This window comes from Anthonomus grandis, chromosome 2, assembly GCF_022605725.1.
Source record: "Anthonomus grandis grandis chromosome 2, icAntGran1.3, whole genome shotgun sequence".
In the NCBI taxonomy this organism is placed as follows: Eukaryota; Metazoa; Arthropoda; class Insecta; order Coleoptera; family Curculionidae; genus Anthonomus; species Anthonomus grandis.
Window position 1 is genome coordinate 43,603,735 of NC_065547.1, and position 18,272 is coordinate 43,622,006.

The 18,272-nt window shown below is 31.0% G+C and overlaps 1 protein-coding gene across 3 annotated transcripts in view; it reads left to right on the forward strand.

Moving 5' to 3' along the window:
• The window catches only part of LOC126733544 (protein O-mannosyl-transferase TMTC1-like), an 894,879-nt gene that overhangs the window by 549,186 nt on the left and 327,421 nt on the right, over window positions 1-18,272 (forward strand). For all 3 annotated transcript variants that reach the window (XM_050436879.1, XM_050436878.1, XM_050436880.1), the window contains one exon: window positions 15,923-16,100. In XM_050436879.1, coding sequence (XP_050292836.1) covers window positions 15,923-16,100 — 178 coding nt within the window. The remainder of the gene's footprint in view (window positions 1-15,922; window positions 16,101-18,272) is intronic.

The following is an 18,272-nucleotide window of genomic DNA, read 5'->3' on the forward strand; positions in this document are numbered from 1 at the left end:
CTGCGGATTTCTAATTGCGACAGCCCCGGTCGATGAGGTGTCTTTAGCTCGAGAACCGTCGTTTTCGAGATTGAATTAAAGGATTTTACTTTAAGACTTTTTTTTATAAATAGTAGCTGTTAAATTCTAAAATTTACTGACGCCATAACCTGTAAGAATATGCATAAATTGTATGCTTATTTTCTTGTATATATGATTTTTTTGCCTTTCATTAATTCTTTGTATCGGTATCAACTAGTTATTTTTATATTCAGTGTGTTTAAAAAATATTCTACCCTAAAAAACGCTTTAAAATCCCTTAGTGTTTTTCAATTTTAATTCTTTTTCTAAATTTTAGAAAATAACATTATATTTACCACATTTATAAACCAGTAAGAAGGAAATTTTTTATTGGTTGAATTTTTTTTCATATTTGTTTATTTTTAAAATTTTTGGGTTTGTGTAACTTTTTTTATTGTACTCACACATACTTTAATTTTTGTATTTTATTTTCTAATTCTTGCCATGTATTTTTGAGTATTACGCATATATATGAATCTTACATTTTTATAAAATTCTGGTTCGTATTTTCCTTACATTGGTTTTTTTATATTTTAGTCCGCACAACTTTTTTATCGTAGTTACACCTTTGCTATGAATTTTCGCAAATTCTTATTATTAATTTAAAAAATAATTTATTTTGAAACATTTTTACCTTTAATTTATATTAAAATATTTCCCTTTATTGAAGATGACTACGCATTTATGTCTGATTTTAGGTTTCGTTTATAGAAGCAAGTAATTTTTATATTTTAGATTTATTCCCTAATAAAAGTTGTAACAATTTTACCTTTTACTTAATTTTTGTATCTGCATATTTTTTATTTAAATTCATTAATATGTCAAACATATTCATCATATTCTAATAATAAATAGCAGATATGGTATCCATTTAAGTTATGCATATGTTTGTTTTTCCAATAACCTTATATATTTTTCATGTTTAGCATGAAGGATAAATATTTAGGTGTGCGGCATATAAATATCTTATAAAATTGGTTGTAAATCTCAGACAAACATTTCTAATCAAACATATTTGCAATTTTATTGTATTATGATATTTTTTTAATATCAAGTACTGTAAAAAAAGCATAATAACTGTAAAGTAAGTAGTTAGATATTACTGAGAGCAAATATGAGGCTTGGATTTCAGATTTTACTTAAGATATAACATTGGAAGTTATCGATATGAATATAGGACAGTCTCAGAATTTATTATTATAGGCTCTCCAAAGTTTCAAAGTATTTTTTATTTCCACATAACTAGATAATATTATTTTCCTATGAGTATTCTTGGATTTTTCAACTTAATAGTTAGAAGTTTGGGAGTTTTTCTATTTATTTCCTTTTTTTCATTTAGGTTATAAGTTTCACTTCTCGAAAGCGTTAGGTTACAACAGTAAAATAGATATTACATACCGTTTTATTTTTCTGGATTGTCTTTTTCTTTTTATTCTTTTTTGAACTTATACAGAACTTATTACATATGCCAGGATCTCCATTAAAAACTCTTTAGACTTTGTTATATTTCAATAATAAATATCTTATTCATTAGATATCTATTTAAGTTATGCATACATCTCAGGCAACAAATCTAGTCAAGCATCTTTGCAATTTTATTATATTTCTGAAACAGTTGTTCACAAAAATATTTTTTGAGTTTCAGGTAATTTAAGAAAAAGTGTAATAATTGCAAAGTGAGTAATAAGATATTGCTGATAGCAAATATAAGGCTTGAATTTTAGCTTACAATTAAGATATAATATTGCATAATATTAGAACTTCTGCAAACTATCAATATGAATATAGCACAGTTTAAGAATTTTGATATTAATAAAGTCTCTCCAAAGATTCAAAGATTTTTAGGTTTCCATATAACTAGATTGCATTAATTTCCTGTAAGTGTCCTTAGATTTCTCAACTTAACAGCTTAGAATTAGAGGTTTGGAAATTATTTGATCTACTTCCTTTTTTTATTTATTCAGATTATGAGATTTAGTTGAGGTTACAAAAGTCAAAACTAAGATAAAATACTATTTTTTTTATCTGGATTGTCTTTCTTTTTATTGACTTTTTCTTCTTATTGTTCTTTGCATGCAGTTTCTATTTGAGGCACTTTATTAAAGATTCCTTGCTCTCTGTCATATTCCAATAGTGGACATTATCCCCATTTAAATTATGCATTTTTTTTGTTTTTTAATGAAACGTCACGTTAAGCATGGGTGATAAATATTTAGATATGTGGCACTTAAATATCTTATAAAACTAGTTTTATATCTCAGGTAACAACTCTAATCAAGTATGTTTGCAATTATAGTATATTACTGAAATAATTGTGCATTAATTTCAGGTACTGTAAGACAAATTGTAATAACTGTGAAGTAAGTAAGTAAGTAAAGAGATATTACTGATAGCAAATTGAAAAAAAAATTAAATTTCAGCTATTGCTTAAGATATATTATTGCAAATTATGGGATTATAGCACAGTTTAAGAATTTGTTATTATTAAAGGCCCTCCAAGGGTTCAGAGGTTTATAGATCTCCGCATAACCAGACTATAATAATTTCCTGTGAGTATTCTTAGATTTTTCTTAGCACTTAACAGGTTGGGGTAATTTTCTATTTATTTTCTTTTTTTTTTAGTTATTTAGGTTAAAAGTTTACAAAAAGAAAAATTACGGACCGATTTATTTATCTGGATTGTCCGTCTCTTTATTAACTTTTTCTTCTTGTTCTTCCTTGAACTTAGTACCTACTCTCATATTCCTTCCTCAGACTATTAATCAGATTCCTTACACTTTAACATATTCCAATAATAAATAGCATATCCATTTAAGTTATGCGCATTTTTGTTTCTTTTGTCAATAACGTATAAAACGTAATAAATAAATTTAAAAGTAACTTCAGCATTATGTTATTAACTCGTGAATTTTGCGAAATTTGTCACGTTTGCACGAATGACAAATATTCAAAAGTATGGCATATAAATATCTTATGAAACTAAATATAATTAAATATGTACGAAGTATTTTATATTTCAGAAATAATTGTAGAACAAAAATGTTCTTCAAGTATCAGGTAGTGTAAAAAAGTAATTAGGTATAATTGACTGACTCTAATTAATCAGCAAATATGAAGCTTGAACTTCAGATATTACTTGAAGTATAATTTTACATAATATTGAAATTTTTGCCTAATTATGAATAATAATAGCATCGTAAAGGAACCTATATATTATTCTAGGCTCTTTAATGGTTTAAAGATTTTAAAAGCTTTATATAACCAGATTAAAATTGCGAGACAGTTTTACCACTAATCAATACCCTTAGCACGTGTTTCGCTAACAGTATTAACATCTTCAAGAAAAGATAAAAACTCTTTAGTTTCAATTATTATGCATACAATGATACTTTGTTTTAATAATTGTCTTCAAAATAAAAAGAAAAATTTTAAATGACGGTATCATGAAACATATATATAATTATTTAACGTAGGTTTGGTTTTCGAAAAGTTTTGTAATATATTTAATTTTCTTATATTTAAAATCACGTGATAATATTTTGATTTTTAAATAAATCAGGTTGCCTCGAAAAAATCCACGATTTTCCCTCTTGATTCATTAATAACTTAAAAAAATAATCAGGTGATCATTAACAATACTACACTAAACATCAACGCTCCAAAGTTATTGAGACGGTCCTGTACTAATACCTATAGACTGATATCAACCCAAAGATTGACACCAGTCAATTTAATACTCCAGTGTTTTGAAATTTGACCTTTATGTAACTTAGAAAAGTGTCAATTTCATCAAATCCAGCATAAAAAATGAACGCTTTTACATAAAAAATTAGTTAAATTTTCAAGTTACTATTGAAAACTGTAATTAATTATTAGGGTTTTAATTTTTTTGTATATAATTACTTTAAATATTTAGGGTGTCTGCGAAATTAGTGTAAAATATTTAATCACAAATTCCAAGACCAACCGGTCATTTGCCTATATGAGTAATGCTCTGAAAATCTGCGACTATTCATTCCTATGGAATTTAAAACCTTGAAAAGTCCACACTATTAAAATATTAGTTATAAGTTTAATTAATTGATTAACTAGATTTCTCAGTTTAGTTTTATCACCATATACCTTTACTTACATTTCTCAGATTTATCCTTTTAATTGGAAACTGATTAGTTATTAGAATTTTAAACTGTTTAGTGGCAATTTTAATTTGACAAAAATTTTTCAGGTACATGATTGACTATTTGAAAGGTAAAAACTTATATAAAAAACCATGTTTACTAAGAATATTCCTATATTCTTCCATTTAATTGATACCATTTAAAAGATAAATATTAATAATATTTCTAGTCCAAGCACAGGTTATATTTTTTACAAATTATAATAATATTTAGTAAGAAATATGTGCAGCAGCTTATTAAATATTTTACTATCGACAGAGGGTGAACGATAGGTTATTAATATATTAATTTATAATGTTGGCTATTGTTATTTCAAGATCTATAAGTTTAAGAACTTCAGGTACTAATATTTGAAATTCGTAATTTAAATCACTTTTTATATAACTAACTGACTGAACTGTTATATTTATTTCTATTTTCTCCGTCCTGATATTTGCAGTAAATTTAAATTTTGTGTGATGAATGACTCAGTAGGAATAATATTAAAAATTCTTTACTATAGCTGTGCAGAAATACTTGCAACTCTGACTACTGAGGAAGACTTCGTATATGTTCGGCAGAAAATTAAAAGTAATTAATTAGGTCGAAAAGAATTTAACACCAACCTATATTATGGGTGCATAATTTGATAGTAAGTAATTTTTTATTAAAAAAAAACGTAAAATTTTTAATTAAGTCATCATAAAGCGGTAGTTTAATAAGTAAACCCAATTCTGTCAGTTATATCAGGAAAACGAAAATCCCTTGGCGTAGGAATGAAGGGCCGACCGCAAATTCCTCAATTCCTCATCCGCTCAATTATCAAGTTCCTCCAATGCAAAGGCTTAATCGCTCATGAATTTCGCGCTAACTTCATTAAGGCTCTCTGTCTTGGCGTCTCAAGATATTTCTTACTCCACTGTCTGGCTGTGCCCTTTTGTCCATTGTCATTTATACATACCTCAGCAAGATTTTCTTCTTATCGTCGATTTATCGTTTTAATTAATAATAGAAACTCGCCTCTTGTGCAATTACTACAACAAATTACCCGTTCCGTCACGTCGATTTCGAATTTATGCAAAATTAACATATCAAAGCGGAGGCGGCAGAGTCGCGAAATTCGCTTATTTCGTGACACACATTTCAACCGGCTTATTTATTTAACGACCTCCCCGATATAAACTGCAGTTATTTCACAATTCAGGAAGTTTTAATCTTATGTTAAGGGAGAAAACGAAGGGGTGAAAAGGCGCGATTTAATTTACGGTTTGCGTTTTTTTTTTCTCTCGAGATCATTAATTTTCTTGGCGAGTTACTATATGCAAACAAAATAAAACATAGGCAAGCGAGAGCTTTTCAGCTCACTTAAATTAATCATTTTCAATCTGTATTAATCAAGCTGGTTGGACGTTTTTTTAATTCGTTTAATGAATTTCTTTATTTATATGCAGCTCAACCATTTACGCGATTATAATTAATTAAGGAATAACTGTTTCTTGGAAATTTTTAATTATTGCGCATGCAAATAAAGGCCAGGAAAATGCGCAATTTTTTTTTGAATCCAACGCAATGGATTTATTAAACACAGATACAGTGCTCTTATCAATGATATTTTCGATGGTATGAAACTGTCTGATCACCATCGATTTGTTTAAGCCTTTACGCAGAACCATAATGAGACTTGCTTATGTGGCAAATCTCACCAAAGCACATAAATGCAAGTTTCTTAACATTAATATTATAGGTTCTAGGGTTGAGGAAAGGTTGCTTTGCTTCAAATAATAAGTTTTGATATTTATGATGATTACCTGACTTCATGTGTATCAGCTAAGCATGGCAGGAATCTGACAAACAGACTAGAGAAGGAAGGAGTAGAGAGAAGTACAAATATGCTTTAAATGTCCTACACCTAGATGATAGCAATAATTATAATAGTAATAATAATATATTTTATTCGCATTAATACAATGTAGAATCTAGAGTAATTAACCTGTTTTTTAATGAATATCTAAATGAAGAATACAAGAACATTCCCTCTTTTTTTGGATTCCTATCTTACATTAATGAAATTGCAAGACCTATATCAGGAACATGTATCGACCATTATTTTGTTAAACTGCGCAAAAACCTTTTTTTTTTAAATATCAAATCTTATATGTATACTTAATTAGGATTTCACTGATCACTACCCAATAGTATTGATATTGGAGTACAATAAATCAGTAAAATCTCAAATACCAGATCATAGCATTAAAAAATTTATAAATTATGACCAGTTGAAAATGGATTTAGAGCAAGAAACATGGTCTTTTGGTCCACTTGTAATAACGATGTTAATATTAACACAGATAATTTTATTTATTTATTTATTAACGGAATCCATTTACAAAAGTATTACATAGCATACCCATACAAACATATATATTCAGAAACATTATATACAAAACTATCTATAAATTAGTGTAAGATGTAGATGAGTTAATTAATTAAAGCCCCTATGAAATAATATTCTTTAACTGCCCCTTAAAAGATGTTATCCTAGAGTCAAAAAAGTTTATCTGTCCTGACAGACTATTAGCACTTCGAGCCATTCGTGTAATTGGCTCATTAATACCATAATTGGTATGGTGGAATGGGACTGAAAATATTTCTGATTGTCTATTCAATCTGGAAGGCACCCTAAGTTTAAAAAGAGACAATAACTCGGGACAATCTATAGTAGCATTTAAAACCTTATGCATAAAACATAAGTCGAGTAATGTTCTTCGTGACTCCAATGTGGGTAAGTTCAGGTTATCCCTGACCCACTGATAGTAATACTCCTGTCTCCTGTAACCACATCTAAAAGCTGCCACCCTTAAAAATTTATTTTGAGTTTTTTCAATCTGCTCAATGTAGCAGTTATATGACGGGGACCACACAATTGAGCCATACTCCAAGATGGGCCTAACAAGAGAGCAATAAAGTAATCTAAAAGTAAACAAAGACAAATCAGTTGTAGACCGTTGGATAAAACCCAGCATTTTCATTGCCCTACCAGTCACCTGATTGATGTGACTTTTAAAAGACAACCTGGAGTCAATAAATATTCCTAAGTCAGAAACCTCTGTTTTGACACCAATTGCTACATTATTTATTTTATAAAGAAAAGCAATAGGGTTTCTTTGCTTAGAAAAAGTAATCTTATGGCACTTATTGATATTAAGGGACATTCTATTCAAGTGGCACCAATCAAAGAATAAATTGAGGTCTTTTTGCAGGAGCACAGCATCAGAAAGGGATGTGATAAGCCTAAATAGCTTCACATCATCAGCAAACATTAACACACGACAATTTTCAAGTTTCCAAACTAAATCAATCAAAAAGAGGCAAAACAAAACAGGGCCCGAGTGAGAGCCCTGTGGCACCCCAGATGGTACCAAAATTTCAGAGGAACATGTACCTCCAAGATTAACAATCTGGGTTCTACCTCTGATGAATCCCGAGATCCACTGAAGAAGAGGCCCCACAATACCTAAAGCCCTAAGCTTCTGCAAGAGTACCCCATGGTTAACTCGATCAAAAGCCTTGGAAAAATCTGTATATATTGAGTCAACCTGAAGTCCCTTCTCCAAGCAGCGGTAGAGGTAGTTGACATACAGCACCGAATTAGCATCAGTAGATCTGCCTTTTATAAATCCAAATTGCTCAGGATTAAATAAAGATTTAAAACTCCAGGCAATCCTATGACTGACCAGGCAGTCAAGCAGCTTTGGCAACTCAGATTGGTTACACACAGCCCGATAATTGGAAATTTCATTTCTACTACCAGATTTAAAAATGGGTTTTAGAAAACTTCTCTTCCAGAGAGTGGGATAAGAACCAGTACCTAGAGATTTGTTAAAAATGAACAGTATTGGTTTCGTAAGAACACAAACACATTTCTTTAGGAAGAATGCCGGAATCCCATCTGGTCCAGAGCAGAGCTTATTCTTAGAGGAAGTAATAACCTCATAAACATCCTGTGTTGACAGAGTTAAAGTGCTCAGACAAATTGATTTATCAAAATCAAAAGATGATATGTCATTGACTTGCTCATCCGAGTAGACCGATGAAAAGTATTCTGCAAACATATCCGCAGTATCCGAGATGTTCATACTAATCCTGTTATTGTATGTCATTCTGGAAGGAAGACTAAAACCAGTTCTTTTATTTTGAATATATGACCAGAAGTACCTTGGATTGCCAGCGAGATTCATTTCCACCTTATTAATGTATTGTTGATAGCACGACTCTCTTAAGTACTCACATTGTTGTCTCAACAATACAAATTCATCATAATCCTGCTGTTGACCACTAATTTTAAACTTTTTGTGAATTTGTTTCTTTCTTATGATCAAACTGCGAAGCTCTGAAGAAAACCAAGATGGAAAAGAAGAACTTTTGTACCTCTTTAGAGGAATAAACCTTTCCATTGAGGAGTAGATCACATTATAGAAAATTGAAACTATGACATCAATAGATGTCTCTCCCAAAAACAATTGATTCCAGTCTATCCCAGCAAGACAATCATTAATTGCTATGTAATCTCCCTTACCAAAATCATAAAAATATTCCTCATATATCATATCATCAGAATTTTCTGCACAACAAAGGTCGAAACTAATTGCTGTATCGTGTAAGCTATTCTCAAAAATTTTGTCTATTGCACGTTCAACACTAATTAAATCTGAGCTACTAAATACGAGATCCAAGGCAACCCCGTTGGTATTTAGAACCCCATTTACCTGGAAAAAGTTATAGAAGCTAAAGCAGTTGGCCAGAGAAAGCACAGACTCTCTGTCACTCTCCAGACAACCACCAACCACCAAACCAAGATCATCATTCTCCCATCTAGCATGTGGTAAATTGTAGTCACCTGCCAAGACAAACAAACTACTTGAATATCTACTATATACATATTCAACGGATTCACAATGGCTTAAATAGGCTTGAAGTGGAGATGGAGATGGTATATAAATGCAACCAACAACAAAGCTTTGATTGTCTATTGTAAAAGTCAAATAGATCTGATAAATATCCACATCAACAAGTGGGATACCAATTCTATGTGTACATAAACTCTTTTTAGCCGCAATCAATACACCACCTCCACGAGCCTTGGTAGTATTCGTACCCATTTGACGATCATATCTATATAAATCATAGTTTGATACACCAATTTCAGCATCTGAATATTCAGATGTTAACCAAGTCTCTGCAATCATAACAATATCATAGCAGCAGCAACTAAGTGCCTGCTGAAAATCTTTTATTTTAGTTCTCATACCACCTGTATTAGCATAATACACGCAAACACCTGAACCAGAAGGGCCATCGCGCACTAAACTATGGTCTGATTCATTTGATTTTGATGAAAATTTATCTTGCGTTTATTATTTAACCAAAATTTTCGCAAGATAACCCCTCTAGGCCAGTTATCCGGCCTTAAAAAATCATCCCTACAATCGCCGTTGATGCTTATCTTAAAAGAAATAGTCTCACCCTTAACTGGCAACAATTCTACTTTAAGGTCTCTAATCTGAGGGCACCGCTTTTTAATGTGCTCTTCAATAAAACCAGGGGTCACTCCCATTTTAACACGTCCCAGATAAAAATATTCCCTATTTACTGAACCTGCGAAATTTTCATCACCTCGAAAGTCCGCTTCTCCTAAAACCAGATTCCGATTACGATTTGTATTTGTACGTTTTCGATTTTGTCCCAAAGTAAATCCCTGTTGCAGATGGTCGCCCCCAACATCCGTTGTTCCAGAGTTCCCAGTCCCAGCTGATCCATTGTTTATGTTTACCTTGTCATTGTCTGAGTGACTGTCTGAGTGACGTTTCTCCGCCGTTGCTCTTTTAGGAAACAAAGAAGAAGAGGAAGTTTTAGCGGCATCTACCTGTTTCACTCTACTTTGAACAGCTGATTCAAAGATATTTCTGCTGTTGGATTGTTGCGGAAACGGTAGCGGCGGTGTCACGTTGTCAGGAACTGCCTGGGTATTTAGGTTGTCATTTTTATTCTGCAGCAAGAATCTTACTAGGTCCTTGTTACTATCGATGACATTCTTGGCCCAGTTTTCCAGTTTGTTTTGAAGGCGTTCTTCTATACCTTCCAAAGATTCATTTATAAGGCATTTAGAAGTATTAATCAAACTGTTTGTTAACTGTGTGGACACACCAGAATTACTAGGTTCTTTAGAATTCTCCAAATTGCCTCCAGAAGTGAACTTAGTGAAGTTATCTATGCAATCCTTGCACCATATCAAGACGGTTCTAGTTTTAGCGATTGCGCATCTAATCTCTTGTGATGATATCTTACTACAATCCCTACAAGAAACCTTTCCGCAATTGTCACATGCACATCCAAACAAAAGTGTCTTACTTTCCTTAAAATAACAAGCTTGGGTACAAAACCCGCATTGCATCCCTTCCATAGTTGTAAAAACTTTTTAAGAAATGCGTTGGCAACGTTGTAAAACGACGATATTATGCAATTTTATCTTTAAACAAAATTACAGCTAGTTAAAACAGCAGCTTAGTATTCATAAGCACAACACAGATTGGTAACTTCTAACATCCAGTATTTCTCTTATTTCTGGATCCAAATCACTCAATATGATTCCAAAACATGAGCTCACACCACAACACGTTCGTTTCACGTCAACGTCGACGAACTCATTTTTTATTAATAAATTAAAATTTTACTTAAGGCAATAAATAATAAAAACGATCTTTTTAAAAAATGTATACAACAACCAAATTACTTTATAAGGACACAAACATAATGGACCTGATGAAACTTTACTGTTTCAATTTAAGTATGAATATGATATATAGGAATAAAATTATTCTTGAAACTTTATCGCACACATATCCCACAGGAAATAGGCTAAAACTAAATGCGCGTGTTTGTGGGAACAAAAAAGGTATTAGAGTGCGCCATTTCAAATATTTAGCACCGAAGCTTTATAATATTATACCAAGACCCATAGAGGAAAAAATGTCTACAGCAACGTTTAAAGTTTATGTAAGGTAATGGATTGAACAGACAGATGCGGTTATATTTCATCGTTTGGTAAATAACTTGTAGCTTGTTCTTATTATTTTTGTAATAACAGAGCGATAACTTTTATTAAACGTTTGATAATTCCCATGTTCTTTTGTTGATTCCTATGTGCTACTATGAGTATTTGAATTTAAATAGTGTTGTCTTTTCTTATTGTATGTGTTGTGCAAGATGTGGTTCTTGTGATCTTGTGGTGGGACTTGTCAAGAAAAACCGATATTGACCTTCAAACCCGAACTGGACTATATATATCCCTAAAGGAAAAGTACCAACAAGCTTCTAAATAAAGCAGCTTCGGTACTAATCGTTTATTTTTTCCTTGTACTTGTACATAATGTAGAATAAGTATTTTGTATTTAAATTTTGTAATTTTGGAAATAAACGTATTATTGTTATTATTATTATTATTATTATTATTATTTTTATTAATTGATAATGTTGAGTGACATATCCTGTTGCTGTTTACATTAATGCAAAAAAGAAGCTGAAAGGCAATTTAAAATTGATCGACTCCAGCACCGATTAATAAAAGGTTTAAAACAACATATAATATTCAAAATTCCTATAGGTATAACTTATTCTAACCTAATAAATAGATAATCACAACACTTATATTAAAACTACACAATAAAATACAATCTTTTACCCTATTCCATCTACATTATTATGAAATATTACTCACATAAAATTTAAAAAAATAAAATATTAAAATGAAGCAAAAAAATAAAATTAAAAACACATAACATAAGTTGGCTATAATAAGACTATGATATCAAAGAAGATTTAATAGACATTTTGATTTAGCAAATATGAATTAATGATTTAAATTTCCGTTGTACAAGCGAAAGACATTATAGGAGAAGCTTCATTGGAACATAGTAGTGGTATGCTGAGGAGTGGAATGAACAGTTCTGCACCTCTTTAACATAATAAAATAAATAAAAAAACAGTTGTAAAATAACATTTTAATTTACAGCCGGTTATCCTAATAAATTGTATTCATATCCATTTATGTTATGCCTACTTTAGCGTTATATTTCGATAATATTCATACTAATAAATCATTTTCTACTAAAAGTTACACGCGTAAACTGCCAATAAATGTACTTTAACAAAATATTCCTACTTTAACACCGTTATACCGGGCTGTCTGTATCTTTAGATAAGAAGAGAAACTGGTTTATATGTTTGTGCATTGTATTAATAAATTGTTGCCATGATGGCCGTTCAATAACCTAAACTCACTTAATTTTATTAAAGTGTAGTTTTAGTGGACTGATTTCTACATTCGTGTTATTAGTGGATAAATTAGTGAAAAAACCATGCAATAAAACAAGAATATATAGGAAATATAACTTGTCAAAGAAAAATTATTTTTAATATATTGGTATCCATGTATTAATCCATTATAATAATATTTATTACACCACAAATTTTTATATAGACTTATTTACAATAAAATACCAAGCCTATACCATTTTTAGTATAAAATAGAAAAAACTAGGCGAAGAAGTTGAAACTACCCCTCTCAAAATTATTTTCTTAGATCATAAATTATAGAATTCTTGACTATCAAAAAATATACTTTAGGATAAATACTGCTAAGTAATTAATATTATCTTAGAAATTCTAATTAAAAAATTCTTAATTAAGTAAGTTGGATTTAAGCATAAAACATATAACCAGAACCAATAAATAGTTAAAGTAGCCCAAAACCTGTAAGCTCATATTTCTGCCGCATTGGCAGTAAATATCGATGAGGGTAGAGAAAGTTTAATGACGCGTAGGTTTTTCTTATATTAAGGGTAATGTGATCTTTAAATCTTAGTTCTGTGTCAATTATAAGACCTAAGTTTTTAATACAAACTGAAGATGATAGCAATTTTCCCTGGATTTTTATATTCATTTGTTTTTTGAGTTCTGATTTTCCTTTTCTTAAATAAATTATTACCGATTTTTTGGAATTAATTTTTAAATTATGCTTTACCAATTTTTTCAAATCCACTTCTTTTGCTAACATCCAGTCTCGTGGGTAAAAAGAATGCCTAACCTGCGTGTCATCAGCATACTGAACTGCTTTGCTGTTATTCAAAAATTTAGATAAGTTGCATGTATAAATGGAAAACAAAATTGGTGACAAAATTGATCCTTGTGGAACACCGCTCTTAATTTCGCTGAACTCCATTGATTGATTGCCCCATTGATGTTTGTACGAACTAGAATCTCTTATCTAAATCGCCCATTATCGCTCTCTGGGAAAAATCTATATAATACAAGATGGCAAATAAAAGTTCATGCTTTAGAGTAGTCAAGAAAAATAAGTGCAGCAGCCTTTCCAGCATCTTTTTTTTCTAAAAATATCATCTGTTATATTTGCTAACACAGCTGTATCCTGACCTAAATCTTGACTGGTGTTCGGGTAAAATACTATACCTTTCCAAATGCTCCCTTATCTGCCTATCCATAATCCTTTCCAAAACCTTAGATAGACATGGCAAAATACTAATGGGCCTTAGATCGCTATATTCCTCAGGTATAGCTTTCTTTGGTAATGGTTAAACTTTGGCTATTTTCCAGTCGGTGAGAAATACTGATTCCAATAAACAGGTATTAATCAAATGCGCAATGTATGGAAGCATTCTGGGACAGCACAGAGTTAGCATTTGAAGATTAATTGCGTCATTGACAAACGCTAAAGAGTTTATGCTAAATAATTGATTCTCAACCTCTTCAACATTCACCGTACGAAATCAGAAGTGCTCATTAAAATTAGCGTTTAAGTTGTGCGGGTAAAAAATAACAGGTTCTGGTCTACTTGTGATGCAGATCCCGAATATTGCATAAAATAGTTGTTAATTTCTTTAAGTTTATCTAAAGTTTCAGGTATCAAATTAGAATTCCTTAAACCATTTATGATATCAAGGCGCTTGAGACACTTCCAAATTAAACTCTTATTTGACCTTGTACAAAATTCTAAGTAATTTTTTTTTCTTGTGATCTGTTTGTAGTAGTCCCGATGTCCCTGATAACCAGAAGACCTAAAACGTGTATATGCTCTTTTTTAATTGTATTAATTTTTCGATATTTTTGTCATCCATGGAAGTTTTTGCTTTTTTATAAGAACTGATTTTAAAGGAGCTACAGCATCAAATATAGACAAAATTGTATGGCTGAAACATTGGATCTTTTCATCTATAGAAATTAATTACAAAATTTGATCGAAAGGTCCCTTATTGAGGTAATAATTGAAAAGTACTTTATCAATTTTTTTTAAATTTCTTAATTTAATGTAAAAAAGAGTTTTTTTTATATTTATATCTAATGTACATTGTATTAGATGGTAATCAGACGCATTTTCTATATTTTTTAGTTAATTATCACAATGTTTAGGAATAAGAATCCAATCTACTAAAGTTCTTGATCCTGCACAAATTCTAGTAGGTCTCTCTATTATTTATTTTAAATTAAAAGTATTAAAAAGAGAAATTAGTTTTTGCGTATCCAAGAAGTCAACATTAAAATCTCCTCCACAGATGACTTTATATAGAATTCGGAATCTTCAAGTGTCTCTAAAAATAAAGAAAAGTTTCCCCTTTGCAATCGATAAACCGAACCTATACAATAAATGCACTTGTTTATTTTTAATTTTATCCAAACTTGCTCATTGTACAATTGAGAAAATCAATACATATCCAATTTTTAACGTAAATTGCAACCCCTCGACCCAGAAACTTATTTCCCGTAATGGAGACTCTGTTTTTTCTTATTAATTTGTAACAGACAATTTGAAGAGTATTATTATCAATTTTATCCGTTAATAATGTTGATAATCCTAAGATGTCATAATTTTCGCTAATTAAAAGCTGCCTAATGTCAGCGAAATAAGCAGTAAGGGAACGTACATTTAAAAAAGCCACTGAATACTTTCTCATAATAAGAGATAAAAATTAACTTAAAACATTAAACAATATAAAAAGTAAAATACAAAATAAAATATTTTAAAAAAATGAGAAATTGTGTCATAATCTTTCTAGTTACTTCCTCTGTGTTGCTTTTTGGGCTGGTGGCGATTATTGCTCGCCAAGGCTGCTCTAGTTCTAGTAGAGGTCGGTTTTTGCGAGGTGTGGCCAAATTCCTTGACTCTGACTTTGTTTCTGATTGTTGTTGTCATTTTTGTACGATAACTCTTCAGGAAACTTAGTTCAGATGCTGTCAATTTCTGTTGGCAAACTGTCAAATCAGCATAATTTATTAAGCCACTAATTTTATATTGGAGAAGGAATTTTGGCATTTTAACAGAACAATTTAAGCGATCTAGTAAACATCGTTAATAGTGCACAAAAGGCGCAAAACTGCTACCACCAAATTATCGCAGAATATTCACAAATAACCTTCAATTAAAGTCCAAATAAAACTCCTATAAAAAACTAGCTAAACTGAATATCTTTGTTTATTTTACTAACCAACACTTCACATCTTTCATAACATTATGCATAACATAAATGGATAAGATTATGATTTTAATATTACCCTTTTCAAGACATTTCATTCAGTAATAAATTTGTTCCTTTATAGTGTTTTATATGATATTAATGACATATTCTTATTTCCAGAGTAAACTACTTATGCTTTGGCCTCTCACCGTTGGCCTTCCACTTGACAAATGTTGCCCTACACGCAGTGGCGTGCCTGTTATTCACCAGGGTCTGTTTATGTGTCGCAGGACTAAAACCGCCCTTCGCAACCCTGGCAGGGTTAATGTTCAGCGTTCATCCCGTACATACAGAAGCGGTAAGTACTTATACATAAGTCAGGTCCGACCCAATGAGTGTAACGAGTTCGGAAATTGGTCGAGATAGGGCAAGGTCGATATGGCTTTATTACGCGCTAGGGTTTTGTGGGCCCGAACCAAATTAACCAATTATCGCACTATGGAGGGCTACACTTCGTTATTACTCGATTTACTTTGGCGGAATGCCTAATCCGGGATTCATTAGTTCGAGTTGGACAAGGGACAGAGAGAATTCGGTCAGGAAATAAGGAATTTTTAACGAGATGGCTCGTTTGGGCGGCACAGGTTTAAACAGTTTAGTAATTTAATATTAAAGTTGCGTTAAAATAATAACATGAAATTTGGCTTATATATATATATAGAGATTTATATAGCCAATTTTGTAAACTATATAAGTCACAAAAGTTTATTATCAGTTCGGAGTTTTGACATTTCGCACTGCGGAAGTTACTTTATAAACTAGACGAAAATGTATATAAGCTAATTTTGTACGGTTTACAGTTGACGTGCAGTTGTTGTTCCTATAGATTCCCGTAGGAAAAAGTTTCGGAAAGTCGTGGAAAGTTGGGAAATTGAAGTTTTTTTTCACGACGAGCGAGTGAATTTGTTAGACATGTTAAATATTTCCATGTGGAGGGTTTTAGACTTTCAATATTGCTTTTCGAATAAATACAATCAAAACTTTCTTACTAAGAAAATTTTAGAATATAAAGAAGATTGTTTTTATATCTTATTCACCTTTAATTTCTAACATTTTTCTTAACTTCATCTGTCATGACATCAAGTCAGAACTTTGACTTTTTGTGTAATGCAGTAACAACGGCAACACCGTCACAGTGAGTCTACGATATCGCAGGTGGAATGAGACATGCAGTGTTGTTTTAGTTTTCTTTCACCGTTATTGTTTAGCCATTTACTATCTCTCTTATAAATTTCTTCATGTTTGCAATACTGACAGCTTCGTAGTACCTTTGACCTCTGTTGTCGTTCAAACATTAACCTCAACTAAGGATGACGTGACGACAGTCGGCCATATTGTATCGTAGGGCACACAGTTGCGAAAAGTCATATAAGTAACGGTGTTTTGGTTTTTATAAATATTTTTAAAAAAAGTTCTCGCATTTTCTGTAAGTAGTTGTAGGATGCGGAAAAAGGGCAGAAAGGGATTCAGTGTCGTTTTAGAGGAAACTTTAGTTGATCAAATGTTACAAAAATAAGTTACATAAATTAAATACTTCTTTTATATGTTTTCCTTTATTTTTGCATAGAATTCCGTACCTTTTTTGTAATAGATTGCGAATTAAATTTAAAAGAAATCGCATTCACTTTTATCATCATCTCATAATAAAATATATATTTTTTTAATAAAAAAAAATACTGCAGAACACAGAATTATATAAAAGACTATAGAAGTAATTCTTTAAAAAAATTAGCATGAAAGTAACAATGAGTCAACTGGAACAGTTTCCACAAAACCATAAATCTTCTGGCATTTCCAAAATATTAATGCAGTGAAGGTCACACCATTGAATTTTACATTCATTATTGTCACACTGGATCATGGGTCTTCCATCATATGGTTTTAAGCAAATGCACATATATAATTTGTGCAAATCCTTCTTGCCTAGTAAGATATTGCTCTGGTTTTATTACGTTGTAATAAAAATTAAGAGACTTCTCTAAATTACTTTTGACAAATTGTTCATCAAACAGAACTCTATTAATAATTACAGTTTCTTTTGACCAAACTACAAAATCACAAAATTTCAGTTTAGTAGAATACATTTGCAGTTGAACCTAGTAATAGTCATGGTTTTTATCTAGAACATAAGTATTCATTTTCACTTCACCAGACAAGAGTTTTTTTATGATATGTAATTATCTACATTTAATTTTGACCGTAAATAGGGGCACTTCACTTCTACACATCCAGAACCAGAACAATCATACATAATTATTGCATCTGGAGAAGCACCAACCTCCTGGTATTTTTCTGACATCCAGAAGCCCACTTCAATGTATTTCTTGATGATCATCTTCATATGCTTTAAGATAAGCTTACATTACTTTTTTTTATTGTTTATTCCATAAGTGGTTTGTTTTGAATAAAAAATTACACTTTCTAGATAACATATTCCTTTCATTCGTACTCTGTGGTTGCACTCGGGTTG